Below are 19,053 nucleotides of genomic sequence, written 5' to 3' on the forward strand. Positions count from 1 at the left end.
TAAGAAAACCATAGTTAAGAGACTCAAACTTCAAAGAAGTTACTTTCCTTTCTGAATGTTGCCCCAACTAACAGCTTAATTTCAAAACTCATTAAAAATAAGCCGTAGATATGCTTAAATTCCTTATGTAGCCATACAGTACCATGCACATATAAAAACACAATTTGACTTTTAAAATCTTCAAGAAGTCATAATTAGGAAAACATAATTAAAATTAAAACACCCAAAGTAGTTTATGAATTGTCAGTCTTTTTTCTATATCCTGCCTTCAGAATTCATACAATTTTATTTAACCATTTACAGAAGGCTTTCTTTCATCTCAGGAGAACATAGTCACATAATCAAACTCATCACCACTGCTTCCTTTTAATTGTGAATCATGGCTGCACTTGCAAATTAGTCTATTATCACAGCAGATTATCAATTTGGTGGGGAATGCTTTTGCCAACTAGAAGGAAAGTAGTTAATAAACATCTTAAATCAATCACTCCTTTACCCTTGATGTGGTAAAGATGTCGACTGAGATTAATAAATCAGTCGAAACAAATAAAGTGATGAGGAAGGGAGGGACACGGAAGCCTCTGGATGCCATGGGTGGTGAAGAATCACCATGCCCAACAACAATTGGAAGCCAAGAGTAAAGCATTAAAGCTTCAGAGAAATGACTTGTTGAAAACTAGTATATCCAGATCATCATTCACAGAGGGTCCATTAGGAACCAAAGGCAAAAAAAGCTAGAAAAAACAAAATCCTCAGTCAGAATAAATTATGTTTACTGATAGCATATGTAGAGGTTAAAACCATGGACTTCCTGGTGTAAGTCCAGGCTTCATGACTTCAGTTTCTTAAATTTGACTATATTTTAACTTTGCTATGCCTCCATATCCCTATTTGTAAAATGGAAGAGTAACAGTACCTAGCTCACAGAGTTGTTGGGAGAGTTAACTAAGTCGTCATTTTGTTAAGACTTTAGAGCAGTACCTGGCACGTCATAAACACGAAGCGATTGATTGTGCAATAAACCAATGAATTAGTTGGCCACTCACACCATTTTACATAGCCCTCGTTTTTTCCCTGCATAGCCTTTTTTTTACTAGGGAGAATTGGGAGACTGAAGTGATCCTACAATATTTTAGACACTTCCTCACTATAAACCAAAATTTAAATTACTTCTTTGGTAAAGAAAATTAGAATATTAATTTATTTTAATAAAAAGAAAATGCAAGGTTTTGCATTTAAAAAGAAGATTACTGAGGCAAAATCTTATTACCTGCAAGTACAAATAGACCATTGTTATATGTTTTAGTTCTTAGAAAAGCAACCAGACCTCAGTACCTTGTATCTTAACATTAGGAAGATGTTTATCAGAACCCATCCAGCCATGTTCCACTTTTGATTATGGTATACTAACTTATAAGCAGCATCAAAAACTGTGTATCTCAGTCAGGTACAGTGACTCATGCCTATAATCTCAGCCTTTTGGAAGGTTGAGGCAGGAGGATTGTTAGAGGCCAGGAGTTCAAGGTTGCAGTGAGCTATGACTGTACCATTGCATGGCAGCCTAGGTGACAGAGTAAAACCTTGTCTCTGCGGAGGAAAAAAAATAGAAAAGAAAAACAAACTCTGTATCTCACTTGGGACAAGTCTTAAGCAAAAGAATGAATAGAGAAACCAAATACATTATTTGCATATTTAACAGCATGTCCAATTAACCACTTTGCTGACAGAGATTAATCCATTATTCATCTTATTCCAGCATATGTTAATACTTTGACAATAGACATGAAAAATGACTGATACAGCACATTGCAATTCTGAAAATGTTAACTGTGGACTTCAAGAAAATGTAGCTTTGAGTGTTGAGGAAAGTTTCTCTATTTCAACTTTGGAGAGAGATAATCTGGAAAATCAATCAATTGTCCTACTATGTCAGAATAAATGGTCCAATATGATGAGATTTTCAGAAATAAGTATGAAATACAAAGGAACCAGGCTATGAAGCAATGCCCTGTCAGTCAAATACAAAGTCCAGTCTCTATACCCATAAATTCCCAGAAGTACTTACATTAGTCAGGCTTCTATATTATTTCTCTAAACCAGACTATAACCTACTTGATAATTTAAAAGGATAACTACATAAAAAATGACACGGATACGAACTAAAGCACTCACTAAACTAACAAAGACAATACCTTGAAATATTTGAAAATCAAGTTTCTCAAAAAACTACACACTTCTTTAAAATGCGCCGCTGCTTGCCCAGATCCAAGTGCTAATCATTAGTGTGAGAGTATCGTGACAGTGGGTACCACGTTTTCCCCTCATGTATTTTTTTAGAACAGCATCATAATCACCCTTAGCGATGTGCTTTATACTCTGGAACTATCCACACTTTAGATAATTCAGTCGCAGTGCAAAATTAGAGATGTCAGAATCCAAAATTATCTGTTTTAAGAAGCATCCAAAATACCACTTCTCTTAGGCAACTCTCAAACCTGTAGTCATCTAGAGAAGTATGCCATGATGCCCAGACGGTAACTAATAGGCCAGGCAGGCTGCAACACAGAATAAATTACCCACACGAATGTTAGTCCACTGGCAACCCAGACACTGGAAACGATCGTGCAGAACTGATGTCCAAATCAGGAAATGTCACTGCCTTGTATTTTACCACATATTCAAAAGCTGTTTGCTTAATTTTTTTCTTTCTTTCTAGTTGCTAATTTTCATACATATATGCTTTTGCCAGTTTTAGTTATTTAATTAAAAAATCACCAAACATATACGTGAACATATTAAAGCTTACAACTTTGCTTTAAAAAAAAATTAGGTCACATTATATAACACACTTAAACTGGAGATCCCACGGCCCCCTAGGATCCTATATTCTGAATTTAAAAATGGCTACAAGACTCACAGAAGGTTTATATAAAATGTAATATGTACATAACCACCTACCTTGAAAGCACATCAGAGGAACACCTTTCTATACTGCCTCAATTAGAATTCACAAATCTCACAGATATTAAGTCCACGCCATTAACGGAGTAGAGTCTTCTCATCTACTTTTATATGCTTGGTGTTTAAAAGGAAGTCTGTACAGAAATCATCATCTTCTAGTCTTACAGCTTTTTAGTATACTTGTTATGAGTTGATTAATAATATTTGTTATCATGCCTGAGTATAGCCCCTCCAGCTGAGTTTGAGAAGGGACCTCATACATTAATCCTTCTCCACCTTCCTTGTTATGTACAGACTCAGGACCACAATGCAACATTCGATAAAATTTCTTGCACTGGAATGCAGATAAAATTTCACATCAATATTGATTTGAAATTCTTACAGTTCTTACGAGCGAATTAGGTTTTATTTTTTACTTTTTTTTCTTAAAGAAGCAATAATGGGGGGCGAGTGAATTGGAAAGTGATGATGGAGGGACAAAATGAAGCTCTTCTAAATTCAAATGTGGTGTCTTTCACGCCCCACACCCCGACAAAATCCTGCCTCTTATCATATTGTCATCGAAAAGCAAAAGTTCTGTGGCTACTTATTAATTAAGTGACCCTGACAGAATCATCACCTCTCTAAATCTGTTTCCTTGTCAGCAAAATGATGATCAGAAGCCCTGCCAGGGTTGTGCTGATGATTAAATGAGACACTTTACATGAAGGCACTGTGGAAATATATACTTAAAAGATAGCTGTGTTCGCTCAGTTCTGTCAAAAGCTTGAGGGAATGCATTGTTATGTGATCAACACTGAAAAAAATCTTGCATTTTGTGAGAGACTAGAATATTTAAAAAGGCTATTACAAGGTTCTGGGTGGAAAAATGCTCTGCACCCCACACAGAGCGTGACAAAAAGACCAAGGGAAGGAAGCAGGTGCCCTTCTACGTGACGGTGCTGGGACATCGGTGGAGAGGCAAGTACTAGGTAAAGTGGACCCTGAGCCGCACCCCACACTGTAGCTCTGTGCACCTAAGTAAGTCACCCCCTAAACAATGATGAGAACAAATAGATGACTTAAGGGACTGGAATTTCATCTTTGCAAAGATACCTCCACAATAAGGCTCTGGGGGAAACAAGAGCATCAGGGATCTTAGAGGTGGGTGAGAGAGAGAGAGAGAGAGAGAGAACAAGCATATGAATAACGAAGGAAATAATGTAAAAAGCCATGCTCAGTATTATTACTGGGATTGCTACCATCCCCAAACACCATGTTTTTCATTAAAAAGAGGCACAGTAGTATAAAGGCGTCCCCTGAAGGCAGAGGATGGAAATGGACAACAGTAGCATCAGGATGATTTTCTCTATGTACAACAAATCGGGTGGCGTTATTCTCTTCTCAGAGGCTAATCCTAAGAAGAGCTGCCTTTGCTTACACAGAGGTCAGATGAATGAGTGCAGCTCCCCCTCCCCACCGGAGCATGGGCTGCAGGGAGGAGTGTTTATAAAGTCTCTTTTAATTATTAAAAAAAAATTTTATTGGACGCCGATTATAGTCTGGGAACTTTAAAAATTCATGGTCTTATTTATTCTTCACTGCAATATAACTTATTGTAGTTTCACTTTATAGATCAAGACAACATTTCCAGGGAAGGGAAGTAGCTGAGTGAGTTTACACAATGCTAGTGAATGGTAACGGTCAAGTTTTCACATAGATCATGTTTCTGAGAAGGGTCCTCGCCAGATCCAGCTGCCTCAATTATTTATACAGCCGTGTGAATTTAAATCAATGAATTCCAGTCTTAAAACAAATGTTATCTCTATTTGAAAAATAAAAGTAATAAAAGTATGTCTTGTGAGAAGAAGTACATGCAGCAACTTGGTGGAAAGCAATTGCGCTACAAGCTCTCTCTAGAACACTGATAACAAAGGACAACAAAAAGTAGGGAAAATTCACATTTTGATGGTTTTATCAGATCATCTCCTGTTAACTCCAAGATGGTTGCTACATGTACATAAAGTTTACGCCTTTTTGCATGCATGCTTGGAGATGACTTGTTTTAAAGAGAAGGTGGACTTGTTTGCTCTAGAGTGGACTCTTTCTAATGGTAGCTTGGCCATGCCTGGGATACTTGCCTCCTCTAGTCTCATCCCTGCTCTCATTAGCCCCATCATTCTCTGGACTTCCAGAGAACCTACTTCCCACACACAAAATGTCTACACCTATTAAAGACATTTACAGTACATTTAGTCAACGAGTGAGTAAACAATTTTAGGAATAAATCTGTTAAGGACTGTGGTTATCAAAAATGACTTTAGAATGCCAACATTACTTGGATTATGACTAATTCAAAGAGTCCACCAAATACATTATCTGCCCATTTTATTGCAAACAGCATTTTAAGGAAACAAATTTTTTGTCCAAAAAGCTGAAGTAAAGAAAAGGTGTCGAACAGCAATATCTATTTTAGTAGAACAAACATAACCAAGAATGTGCTGGGTCACACATGCAAATTCATTACCGTCTAATTAACATCAGCAATGAATAGCTAAATATGTCTTCCATGTAGAGAATATTGTGTGAGGTTTTGCTAACTCTCAAAACCAGCAAAAAGGGTAACGGGATCATCCTGTCAAACAGCAATCTCCTGTCTCTTAAAAAAACATCAGAAAAACACAAAAACCTCTTCAGCAGCATCAATGAAGTGATCTGCAGGACACAGAGGTGAATCAACCTTCCTTACAGTGTGACTTATTGTTAAAGGATACTGGAAGCAAAATTCTGGACTGCTTCTTCTAATGATTTCTTCTGCAAGAAATTAACCATTAAAACTCCATGGAGGACCTTCTTAATTCGACTTTCAAAACCTCTGAGCAATTCATGGAATTGCTCGGGGCTATGGGCCATGAAACTTTGATTCTAATTCCTCTTTGATTCTGATCTGGCTCCATGCTTTGGCTCCATGGTTTGTTAGATGCCTCAGTATCCCTACCGGAAAATTATGCTCAAACTTTCTGAGAAACACACCACTCCTCTTACAAGTCTAGTATATGCAGTCACAGTGCCTCAGAAAGAGACACATTATAAATTCAAGTTATAATTATTATCTTTACATAACACCATTGGGTAACTTCAATTACAAACCAGACTTTAAAATCTATTAACATTTCCTTCTGGGGAAGCCCTTTTGCCCTCTCATAGTATAAGCTCATCATGGCAATATAATTTCCGGAGCTCATATTTGTGGGAGGAGAATGCTGGCACTGGTGTGCTCAGATCTGTGATGGCTTTCTCCTCCATCTCCTGAAATTACTGAGAGACTCTAAGCTAATTTTCTGAAGTAGGCAGAGGCACTTAGAAGAGCCGGAGCTGAGATGGGAACCTGAGCATTGCACTGACATCATTCTCTGCTCCCCACATATGGCACACCATAAAAGCAGTACCGGCCGAGCACACTGGTCTATTCTGGACTCGTGGTGGTGGTAAGCGGCATTCTTAATCACCAGCAGGCTTGCATTTTATCATTTACAGTCACACAGTTCTCTATGGAAGTGAAAAAACAATCATTGTTTTTACAGAGGTATTTTCACCATTTATGTTTTTAAGTACACGCAAATAAAGTAGGGCCCTGCAATGTTCTCAAAACCTGCTTCTTATATGCACTTAAAAAAATATATCCTCCTCATCATCTCTGCAACTGGGTCAGCTTGCACAAAGCTGTTCAGGGTAGCCAGGAGCACCGCCTGCACCCGGCAAACCTTGTAAGTGACACCTCATAATAGTGCAAATGAAGCATGGCAAGATGAGAAAATGAAGAAGAATGAACCTGGAGAGTTGGCCCAGCAGTTTTCAAAACACAGGAGCCGCTATTTTATTCCTTAAAAGACACCACACCAATTTTTTCATTTTATACGTTCACGCATATACACATTTTTATGAGAAAAAAATGTGATTCCCAGAAATCCTAACACAGCCTTACAGGCTGGTTCATTTGTGCACCTATGGATTTGCAAAAGGCTCCAATTTTGAACTAAGCATCATTTTTACCTGTCTTGACTTTCAGCTAAGAATTAATCACACTGTCATTTACCTTTGTGCTTTTCCTTCACCCTCATCTTTTAGGCTCTGAGATCCCAGTAATTAGCTGAATATTCAGGGAGCTTACTGACCCAACAAATTCAACATCACCTCTTTGTCATTAGGTTTTTCTTTAAGCCACCACCCTGTCTGCTTGGTTCCCAGACACTCTGCACTCCCACCTCACCTCATTCCTCCATCCCACACTCTGAGAGGCTTATTTTTCATCTTAACGTTCCTTGATTGTTCTCTATAGAGTTAATATTCCTTCTTTTCGAAAGAGGGAAGACATGAAGTATTAAAAGTCCACACCCCGGTTTTTCTTTGATGGGGGGTAGGGTGGTTACTGACAGTTAAGTTTGTTCCTCTGACTGAAAAATAAAAAAGAATCAGAAAGAGAGAAAGCCTCTTCCAAGAGACCGAGTGTGGGGAGGGCGGGCAGAGTTTTAAAAACACACAAATGTGACAACACAATGGAAGCTCGGAAGAAAAGAGAAAGTTTGCTGACCCCCAAGAACGAAACCAATGCTGCCTCTGCACATTCTGTCCACTCTCCTCTCATCCTTTCTCTTTTTCAGTGATAGTTGCCTCTGATTTTTCTTTTCATTCACACACAGAGACGAGCACTGTTTTGTGGAGGGAAAGCAATGTTTGTAGACACCAGCAGACGGCGCCTAACTGGGGCAGAAGCTGCAGTGGTGAGAAGAAAGGAGTGCGGTCTCTGCTGCAGGGCCCCCTGGCTGTCCCTGTCCACAACCCCAGGCGCTGTCCCCATGCAGCCGCAGCCTCTGTCTCGGGAGAGGCAGACACTCGGAGAAGGGGAAGTTGCCGTGCACAGGAGATTCTCAGCCAAGTGGTTCCCACTGGTGCAATTAGGCGCCCCGCCCCCTCGCACCCACCCACGCTCTGTCTGTCCTCCCCACCCAGCCCCGGTTTGCCTCCCTCCCACAGGACTCCAAATTCCTCACAAAGTCAGGGCAGGGGTTGGAAGTGCACCCAGGTAAAGGGAGCAACAAGCTCCTGGAATAAAGGAGCTTGTGGTGAGATCACCAGAAACTCCCTGCTGGTTCAGGGGGACCTCCTCTCCCTTACTTGGCAGTGAGAAGTCCCGGGTTGTGGGCTTGTGGCATCACTCCTCTCTCCCTACCAGCCACTCTTGAGAGAGGAGGAGGGGAAGGAGGAAGGAACCAATTCCTAACCCACGATGAAGTGTTGCTCTATTCCACTCCCAAAGCCGGGTTGCCAGTGCGACTTGGTCCCTCTCCGGTTAGACTAGGCTATGGCTTCTCCTACCAGGCTAGATCCTGGCAGCACCAGAAGCTGCTCAGGGAGAAACTACACAGGAAGAGGGGCAAGGGATCCCAAGCCGAAGCAAGTCTGGAAAGGTTAACGGGTCTTGCAAGAAAGGGGGTTACAGAATGTGAAGAAGAGTGCACAACTTTCACTCTGCTCTCTAAAGAAGTGAATTTTACAGTAGAGGAGAAAAAAATCGGTTGGGTGTGGGGAACAACTCAAAAACAGTTTGATGCTTTAATTTTTGGCAGAGCAGAGAATCTGAAATAAGCATTTCTCTTAAGATTGGAGGAACCTGGCCTCACACTGCCGGCCGCTCTGTAGAAGAAACCTGCCGAGTCAGTCTCTTCTCACTCTGCTCTTCCTGGTTCGGAATAACTTCCTTAGCGCGTCCTTCTCCTCCTCCAGGTAGACCTCCCGGCTTACCCCAGCCAATACTGACTCACTTGCGTTCCCTGGAAAGCACCAAACACTGAGGAAGGAGGAAGCAGGACCTCCTTTATCCCAGTAGCCTTCAGACAGGATCCTCAGGGAGATAGGTTTGCACGGTTAAGCCTCTCTCGGTTCCATTTAGAAAATAACTCAGCCTGATTACCATGAAAAGGCAACTGATCTATGTGTGGAGTGGATGAAAGGAGTATGGTGGGCACAGTCCCCTCCGTGACTGACAAGGGGTGCCCTGCGCTGGAGAGGGTGCCTCGGTTACCCTCCTAGCTTCTCCAATTAAGGGAAGCGGTGGGGCAAAAGGAATTGGCCTCCTGTTGAGTGAGTCCCAGGACTGGACCGCTTGGCTGTCACTGCAGTCTGGGCACACTTTGGAGGAATGTGCGGCTGGAATCTCTCCCTCCCCCAGGCCAGGGAAGATGGGCAGGAGGTGGGGCAGCGCATACAGCACAGACAAAAGGTTCTGCAGAGCCCTCCTCTCTCTGGCGCTCAGGTCCCTTAACTGCGCGCGGAGCCCCATCCGGCCACTGAGTGACCTTCTGGCGAGTGACGCCCCCTTCCCGAGGGGCCCAGCCGCCCAGCCGGAGCTGGTCCTTTTAATAAGTGCCCACATCTCTCTCTGCCTGCACCTCGACAGGGAACGCCCCTCCCACCCCTCACCACAAACACCCACGACGCCTTCCCCCAACCCCTTTCTATTGTCTTCAAAGAGATAAGCGGCTCCCACCAACACACACAAATGCACCTCCCTTTCCTCCAGCTCCCATTTCTCTGAGCCATAGGAGCCCAGAAGCGAGTGCAGGGTTGACAGGGGGGAGCGAGGGGTAACCCGCGAGAACTTGGCATCGCAGACCCACCGTGTCCGCCTCGCAAGGATGCCGGTGACCTGTAGATTGCAATAGGCACTGAATGATGCTTGCTGCTGCCATGGAAATGGTGGATGTGGTGCGCTCCCAAACTGGACGCCCCCCACGCCACTCCTAGGAGGCCGCTGAGGGTGAGCGGGACTATCCAGAGCAGGGCCAGGCGCCCCCCTGCGCCGCCGCCGCCGCCGCCGCCACCCCCGGGCGAGCCCAGCTCGGCGCCGCACCGGAGCATCCTCTGGTACATGGCGGGGCGCCCGCCGAGGGGCGGCCGCCGCGGGAGGCAAAGTTTGGGGCGCGGGGAGCGGAGAGGGCGCGGGGGAGCAGGCGGCGGCGCGGGGTGGGCTGAGCGGCCGGCCGCCTCACCGCGCCAGGGCACCCATCCTCTCCCTTCTTCGGACAGTCTTCTCGGGGTCCTGGGGTCCGCCGTGCCTTGCACCCCAAACAATCCGAAACATAGCCGAGGCGAATGCAGCGGGCCGGGGGCTTGTCCGGGAAGGCAGCCCCGGGGAACAGCGAGCACAGAGCGGGTGGCTGCTCCCAGATTTCCAGGGCTCCAGGTTCTCGAGAGATACTCCGAAAGAGTTTCGGGCGAGAGTGCGTGCCGGGGGGTGGGGAGACGAGAAATTGTTTAAAGCTCCTCCCGGAGGGTCCTCACTTCTACATGACAGCCATCCACCGCGAATCCACTAGGTAAATCCATTTAGCTCTGTGTGGGGGAACCGGGGAGGCCACTTCGCCGGCCCAACCTCCTTTCAAGGGAGCAGCAGACCCCATGGAATCGAGGCACCCCTTCCCTCCATTCAGCCCCGGCCGGCTCGCCCGCCAGCGCCAGCCTCCCCCGGGCAGCGCGCGGAGCAGCGGCGCGCATCGCCTGCTCCCGAGGCAGTCTCCGTGTCCGCCGCCTCCTGACACTCACGCCCGGCGAGGGGTGCAGAGGCAAGAGTGCACCCTTATGAAGAAAGTGGGAATGGAACGGGGGGAAGACAGCTGAGAAGAAGAGGGGGACGCAAGAGTAGGGGAGGGAAAGAAAGAAAAAGAAAAAGAAAAGAAAGAAAAAAAGAAAAGAAAGAAAGAAAGAAAAAGAAAAACCACACACGCTGGCGAAGCAAGGGGCTCTATGCAAATCTGCAGTCTCCAAACAGCAAATCACCGAAGCTCGGATGCAATGCAGAGGACGAGCCTATGTAACGAGGGAGGCTGGTCCAGCTTCCCACAAAAAGCCCCCGTTTCGCTTCTCCCTCGCATTCTCCACACATCAGAGGGACACGTGTATAGCTATGCGGGAACACCTAAAAAGCAACTCTCCCGCCGCCAGGTGATCCTTCCATCTGAATGACAATGGCAAACGGCACCCTTCCCCTACCTCTGTGGTGTAGATGTAACCAGTGTTTTCAGAGCTCTTAAAAGGGAAAGAATTCGGCTCTTTTTATTGGACCAAACTTGTTCTACCAGGTGTTTAAACCCAATCTGCTAAATATGGCTTGACACCATCTACTCAAGCATCAGGTCTGATGATCTTTTAATCACACATATTGCTCACAACAAAGAGTCTTCTTCCCATCGCAATATCGTATCTCATACAAGGCAGTGGAAGTTCAAGGGGCCAAAACTCCCAAGGAGGGAAAGGGGTGAGTTAATTTGGCAGCTGGAGAAGAGGCAGAAAGTGAGAGAAAGGGAAGAGCTTCAGGAGACAGAGAAGAGAGAACTGGTATGAATGAAATTGCTTGTATTTCAGTCAACGTTTTAGCAATCTTTAAGATCTCCCGAGATCTCTGTGGCAGCCCCATTGTGATGATCTTTCCTTGGGGTGGAATTCTGCCATTCTTTCATCCTGTCTCATAAAGAAAATAGCATAGAGGAACAGAAATTCCTAAATCTAGTACCCCCAAGGAAAAGAGAGCATTTATATTCTGAGCCTGAAACACAGCCTCTTTTACTGAAAGCTGTGTGTGTCCTGGCTGAAAGACCAGGAAAATGAACACACACCTAAGAACAGGAATCTAGCAAAGCAAATGGACTGGGAAAGAAGGACCAGAGGCTCTGGAGGCTGGCCATCAGGACTTAGGACTATGTGGGAACACTGCCTTGCTTTACAAAAGGAAATAAAAACTGTGGTAGGTCTAGTGGCTGGGCTGTGTGTGCATGTGTGTGCATTTATTCTATTTAAACACAAAAGAAAACAAACAGGCACACAAATTCTCACTAATATATCTCACCATCTATATAATACATATTATTGACAAAAATAAAGTCCTGTATTATTAAAAAAAAGAGTAATAATGGGAGGATTTGATTCAAATCAGCTACTCGTCCAAGTGATCGTTTAGACTGTGTATTACTACTTCATTCCAAGGGTCAACATGAGACTCTGACGACCACTATTTAACAGTGTCCAAGAGCCCCTCAAATCAAACCTGCAGCGATCCAAATCTCACATTCCTGTCCAAAGTTTATTTGATTTTACTAAAAAGATAACTCCTCAGTAGTTCATTAATTGGAATAGTTGACACTTGCTAAAGAAGGTGCGCTTTCCACTACCTAAGTATGCCAGGTTTTCTGACCTCTCACACCCGCTCATAGAAGAAAGAAAAAGAATATATAGCATCTTCCACTGACCCTGCTTTTATTCTCAGATCATTTCTTCTTCATTTGTTATGTTCATAAGTATTTTAATTCACTAATAAGCGTATGAATATTCATGTTAAAAATATCAAGTCGAACTTCCAAATGAAAAGGACAATCATCTTCACAGTGTTTTCAGGACTGTAGATCCACATTCTGAACTTGACATTGCACAGTGTGAGCATGGAAGGAGCACTGCATTAAGAGTTAGGACACCTGTGCTGTGCTCTTGACAAGGCCATTTACTGGTTATATCACATTAGTTACTTTGCCTTTCCCTGAGGCACTGTGGCTTCCATTATAAAATAGTCATGTTCCTATCTTTCCTAACAATCCCACAGGGTAGAAAGGATATAATGCAATATTTAATGTTAGAGTATTTAAAATATATCAAACGCTCCCTACAATGAAGTCATTATGCCTCTCCACTCATACAGGTCTGGCATATGTGCTCTGATTAGCATGCATGAGACTTTCAGCTCCCTCCCACCTATAAGAAATGTGGAGCACTGCATTGTGCTCCAATACCCTCATATATGATGTCAATCTGTTCCTCCCTCCTCAACCAGATGGTAGGTTCCTGAAGAGGACAGGAGTCAAGTCTTTATTTGTACTCCCTCGAGTGCCCAGCATATGTGAAACATATCTACTCTCTTAGTACCTACACTCAGTTCTCATTATGCAAGATTGCAAGGTAGTTATCATAAATCAAGTCAATGGACCAGCAAATACTGAACCATTGTTCCTATGGAAACATATAGGGTTAGGTTCCTGTGAACCTCTGGCCACAACATTTTCATCAGCTGGTCAGTATATAACCCTGTTTTTTGTGTGTTTCTGAGCAAAGTCACCTTATTCAGTACACATCGTTGATTCATTAACACTGAACTTGTGACCAGCAGCACTCTAACTCATGCCAGAATGAAGCTTATTTAAGTATTTTCTCCATAAGGCACATCACAACCTTTCTGCACCTAGAAATGTTAGACAGCCTTTCAGCATTATGCTTGAGGGCCGTTTCAAACAGCAAAATCACCAATAAAGAACACAAAAATGTGAAAAATGTGAGGCTAGAAAAACCTAAAATAAGGTACCTGTTTATAATATGAGAGCTGAAATAAGAAGGTGGAGCAGAGTCTTGTTCAACCTCAGCAAGAGATGTGTGCATCGGGCTTACAGTTATGGCCATTCTCTGCATGTCAGCTAAGGATCACCAAAACGTCGCAGCTTACAAATAAGTTGTAGTACGAAGGTAAATTTGTGTCTGTGAATAATAAGGATCAACTGCATTTGTCATTTTCTTGACTACTGAGAAAGGATAAGGTTGACACTTTGGAAAGTGCTTAGTAAAACTAGAGCCAGGGAAATAGAATAAGTGTAGACGATTCTGATGAACTTCCCAAGAGCACTCAATGGGAAAAGGGCTCCCTTCTGCCCGTGTTTTACCATCTGGGGCATTAGGAAATAAAGGCAGGGTTAAGGAAAGGATAGGCCAGAAATCTTAGTTTTACCAGAGTCTTAAGAGCTAAAGAGAAAATATGTATGGCTGCCTCAAAAGAAGAAATCGTAGCTGTAGTCTTTCAGGCAAAGAAAATGGAGCCAGAAGAAGAGGGCACCTGTGCAATATTTAGGAGGTTCCAGGGTGGATGCTGAGATACTGAGGCTGCGATATTGTTATAAATGGCTGTAATTATCTGAAATCAGGAGAAATTCTCTGTCCAGATAGTGGGGGAAAAGTATTGTGAGCAACAGCATCCCTAATCTGGATGAAGCAAATAAAGTGTGTGCTTACTCAGAAATTTGCATCTAGATTAAAGGAAACTGAGGCATCTTCTGACAAATTGTTCTTAGGTAGGTGAAGGAATGGTTGGCAGAATCATGGCATTAAGCGAACTGCAATTTACCCTCAAAAATTTCAGCATAGACAATGTGATACACACATGTGTTAATGGTGTTCTGTACCCCAGGACTTTTTATCAAGAACTTCTCCTCCAATATCTCAGTCAGAATCACAGAGGCCAGCGGCGCCTTCTAGAAGGCTTGGGCAATTATCATCTCTAATCCTGATCTGACTTTGCTCATTAGTTAGAATATGGGCTGAAGATAAGTTATCATTGGCAAAATCATTCCCTTTTTAATTGGTGTAATGGAAGTAAGGAATGAATTCTTCTGTCGGTGAAATCATTACTATGCAAGATATCTAGATTAACAAAATGTTTTATAGACACACCTCACTGTTACTTCATTAGAGTAGGTGAGTGCAACACGCCTTTCACCCCTAGCATGAGGAATGGTTCCAGAGTAATAGTAAGAACTAATACTTACTTGTAGCTGGCTTGACTCTGAGAGATGTCAATGTATTTGCTCATTTAATCATTACAAAAACAGTCTGAGGCAGGTACTGATGTTGATTCCTAGCTGTTCTCTGTCAATCAGTTGTAGGAGCTCGTGAGCTGGATGCTGCCACTGAATTAGTGTCATATTTGCTTCAGGAAAACCTATTTTTACAAGGTTTTTTTTTCAGGCACCTACGAGAATATGGAGCTGGGACCTCATGAAGCTTCTAGGGCAGGCTATGGAATCTTACACCTACGTATTGATAAATGTCTGTTTCTGTAGCAGAAGTTGGTTTGGGACTTGCACACATTAAGAACTATACTTGTGGGAACTCTTTGAAGAGTGGTTAACCTTCGTTCACTGCTAACAACTGTAGTTACTAAGATCTACCTGAAAGAACCTAAGAGTTGGGTGTGAACTGTCTGACGTTACAGCTCATGATTTGCAATGAACCAGAGCAAGGCAGCCTAAGTTGGTCCACAGTGTTAAGAAATGGGAAACAGGTTTGAAATCTGAGGGGAGAAAACAAAGGAAATAGAGACAGAAAAAGAGAGTGAGTAGAAGGGGGAACAGGTGGGGAAATTTTGAAAAGGACAGGTCATTTCAAATTATTTTTCCATATTCCAAAATCAACCCTTTGTCTCAAGAAACAGGATAGTTGTCAGGCAGACACTTTCAACCTTTTCATGTTTTTCTTAAGCTTAATTGGAAATCCTTACAGCTCAGTATTAAGCTTTTTAAATAGAAAAGCAGACACTAAGAGTGCAGGGGGAAGTGTATATATACAAAAACCCATAAGCACACCAACCTCTTAAAAATTAGAAATGAGGAGAGTGTCAGTCTTGCATTTCCCATTTCTACTGGCGTCAGCATAAAGAAAAGACAAACAGACCCTACATACCCCTCTACCTACATTTCTGAGTTAGAACTGAGAGAGCCAAGAGGAGGAGACTCAGAAACGGGTGTGTTCTGGCGAATTATAAAGATAAGCCCTGATCTTGTTACCTCTATGGGTTATTGCAGGTCCCTTAGGGTGTTCTGGGAAAAGATGAGAAAGAAGAACAAGAGCATAAAAGACAGGAAGAAAAAAATATCAGGGCCAAAAGCATCTCTGAAGTTTCCCTGCAAACCTTTTATTATTCAGATGATAAACTTGTGTTACAGAAAAGTCAAGTTTATTTATGGATGTGATTACTTATCTGGAGGTATATTTTTATCTCCCACCACCCACAATCCAATCACAGATATAGATCTGTAAATTCAGTCAATTTAGCTGTTACCTAGCACCTCCAGGCTAATATAACAAATCAGGGGAATTTTGGAGGACCCTATATGAACCAATATAATCACCCATTCACTCAAATTAAATCAGAACCTGGGTGTAAAATTTGACTTGGGAAACATGACTAGATTTATTCAAATCAAGGTTAGTTGTGTTCAGGATGAAAGTATTTTATAGTCTCTATCTTTTCTTTTATCCTATTTAATAAAAATTTCATATATGATGCCCTGTGTAAAAGTTGGTGCCACTATAACTGCATATTTCAGTACTGTGCTGTCTTTCAGTTGGTATCGTCTTATGTTGTGTGTAGAATTCTTTCAACCAATCTGTGGTGTTGGCCGATTTTTCCATAGGTTCATATACCTTTAATTTGAATGTGTTCATAACCTAGTGGGAAGCATGTAGCTAGAGTGGCAGACTGACTTTGAATCTGAGTTCCACTGTTTTTATTCATGTGACATTGGGTGTGATGGTCCCTTATGCCCCAGTTTCCTTATCTGGAAAATCACTAAGACACTGTAAGTAATGGACAGAACAGTTTCTAAAATACATATTAAACACTCAGTAAACGTAAGTTACCATCCTTTATTCATATGTACTTATTTTAGTTTATCACTTATACATATGTACTTTTTTATACTAAAGACCTAAAGATAACAACCTGTGATGCAGTTTTTGATTTAGTCATATTCTAACTCTCCACACTTGGTCTACAGTCAAGGTTGGCGACCTCTCCAATAGATTCTTACTCCAGCTTTTGTTTCTCTAAGTCTGTGGCATTCTAACTTGAATCTGCAGGGGAACCACTAGATGGGTTCTTAAATCACAGGATTGCTTTGGTTTGGATTGCTTTCATCTTTGGAAAACCCTAATAATTTGCTTTTTTATGTAAAAAGTTCCCAGGTAATGTTGATGCTGCAGGCCAAAGGGAACAAGGCTTTGAGAATCACTCCTCTATCTGAATGTCAAGGTCCTTGACACAGGTTTTATTAACCGACACATGGAGATCTTTCTTCTTAGGCTCCTTACTGATGATCTCACCTCTTTTTAGCTTGTCCTTTAAAGCTGCAGCCAGATTACTGTATCCTAAATCATCTTTAAAATGTGTCTTCACGATGTGTGCCATTAAAAACTATTTGTCCTCATCTCATACCATGTACCTATAAAGTAACTGTAAATTCACTTCAGTTGGGAAAGAAAAAAAGACTAGTTGGTTTACTTGCCCATCTTTTGTATTTGAGCTCTTCTTTGGTTAGCCTTGCTAGTGGCTGTGGGCAGGAGCTCAGACAGCACGGGGTTCAGTTCTTCTACCCACTTACTAGCTAAGTGCCTGGGGCAGTTTATTTCAACTCTGCTTTTTCATCTGTAAAAACTGTTAATAATTGTAGGGTTGTGAGGATTAAATAAGTTGACAGATTTAAAGCATGTAGAGTAGGCCAGGCACGAGGGCTCACACCTGTAATCCTAGCACTCTTGGAGGCCAAAGTGGGTGGATAGCTTGAGCTCACAGGTTTGAGACCAGCCTGAGCAAAAAGTGAGACCCCTGTCTCCACTAATAATAGAAAAACTGAGGATAGAGTATTGTTTGAGCCCAAGAGTTGAAGGTTGCTGTGAGCTATGACATCACATCACTCTACCCATACTGATAGGGTGAGATTGTCTCAAAATAAATACATAAATAAACAAAATAGAATAAAATAACACATGTAGAGTAGTGTCTGATGTACATTGTTATTCTTTTCTTCTTTCTTTCTCTTTCTTACTTTCTTTACTTCAATCCTTTCTTCTCTCCTTCCTTCCTTCCCTTTCCTTCTTTCTTTTCTTACCTCCCTCCCTTCCTTTCTTTTTTTCTCTTTTCCTCTCTTTTTCACTTTCTTTCATACTCTCATTCCCTCCCTCCCTCCTTTCTTCTCTTTTCCTCTCTTTTTCACTTTCTTTCCTTCTCTTGTTCCCTCCCTCCCTTCTTTCCATTTCTTCTTTTTCACTTTCTTTCTCTCGTTCCCTCCCTCCCTTCTTTCCATTTCTTCTTTTTCACTTTCTTTCTCTCGTTCCCTCCCTCCCTTCCTCCCTTCCTTCCTTCTTCTCTCCCCCTCTCTTTCTTTTCTTCTTTCATCCTAGAATAAGTTATTCTTTTCCCTTTTTTTAGAGCAGGAATAAGACAAAGTTTATGATAATACTTGTTTCCATATAAACCTAATACTGGTCATCCAAATAGTCACCATAATAAAACAACCACCACCACCACCCAAGAAGTCCCTTCCATGTCCTGGCATATCAGACCTCCAGTCCAACCAGCAGCAGCTATAGGAAAGACCAATGCTACATACCCCTGGATCTGTGCCTGCATTGCAGGGCACAGGATATCATACATAGCCATCTCTGCAGAAGAAAAAAGGATGAGATTATTGAGAACAGAACCAGAATTGTAAGGATAACTATAAGGCAAGTTAGTGTGATATTAAGATTAAGGAATAATTTGCAAGTTTGTAGTAAATACAGATATTCAAACCAACAACAGAATTCATTCACTATGTACTTAATTTCCTGAATGCCGAGCATTTAGAGGATAAACCAATTTGCTCCATCTTTATGAATATATATCCTGCAGCATAGATTACCATTTGAATGCACTAAAAAGGAATTGAATCATGCAGTTTGAATTGATTCTCTAAATACCTTCATCTGGGATCTATCACCTAATACTCATCTAGCCTGGGATTTATCAGATTATGTATATATGTATATGTTATTAGATTATACAATTTGTTAGAAAATATTTTGATGTTAGTACCACAGAGAAATTGTTACAACTGTTCCATTATGAAATCGCTTCTCCCGGTGAAGTCAAAGTTCTTCAGCATGGTAGATTAAGCCCTTTAGAGTCTGCTTCCATGCTCCCTCTCCTGTCTTGTCTCCATCTTAACCTCTGCCACTTCCCTCAGAAACACACCAGGCTTCAGCCCCACGAACCTCTCCCTCTTCCTCATTCTCCCTTTAAGCACACTGCACTTTTTTTGTTCTTTCTTTGACATTGACCATACTATTCTCTCTACAAAACTCTTTTCTCCTTTTCCCCTCTCTTAACATCCATTCATTCCTCTACCAAATTTTAACACATACTCCTCTATCACAGCGGTTATCAACCTGTGGTAATCAACTTGTGGGTCGCAACCCCTTCGAGGGTCG

The 19,053-nt window shown here is 42.3% G+C and overlaps 1 protein-coding gene across 8 annotated transcripts in view; it reads right to left on the minus strand.

The window, feature by feature from the left end:
* The window catches only part of NRXN1 (neurexin 1), a 690,023-nt gene that overhangs the window by 425,181 nt on the left and 245,789 nt on the right, over positions 1 to 19,053 (minus strand). For 3 of the 8 annotated variants that reach the window (XM_023512125.1, XM_023512124.1, XM_023512123.1), the window contains exon 1: positions 9,618 to 10,684. The exons of 4 other annotated variants lie outside the window; for them this stretch is intronic. In XM_023512125.1, the coding sequence (XP_023367893.1) occupies positions 9,618 to 9,870 (253 nt within the window). In that variant the 5' untranslated portion in view covers positions 9,871 to 10,684. Of the gene's footprint in view, positions 1 to 9,617; positions 10,687 to 19,053 lie in introns of those variants that run through there. One more of the 8 variants, XM_012804046.2, reaches the window with a different exon arrangement.

Source organism: Otolemur garnettii, unplaced genomic scaffold (assembly GCF_000181295.1).
Source record: "Otolemur garnettii isolate 467f Iridium unplaced genomic scaffold, OtoGar3 scaffold00024, whole genome shotgun sequence".
Taxonomy (NCBI): Eukaryota; Metazoa; Chordata; class Mammalia; order Primates; family Galagidae; genus Otolemur; species Otolemur garnettii.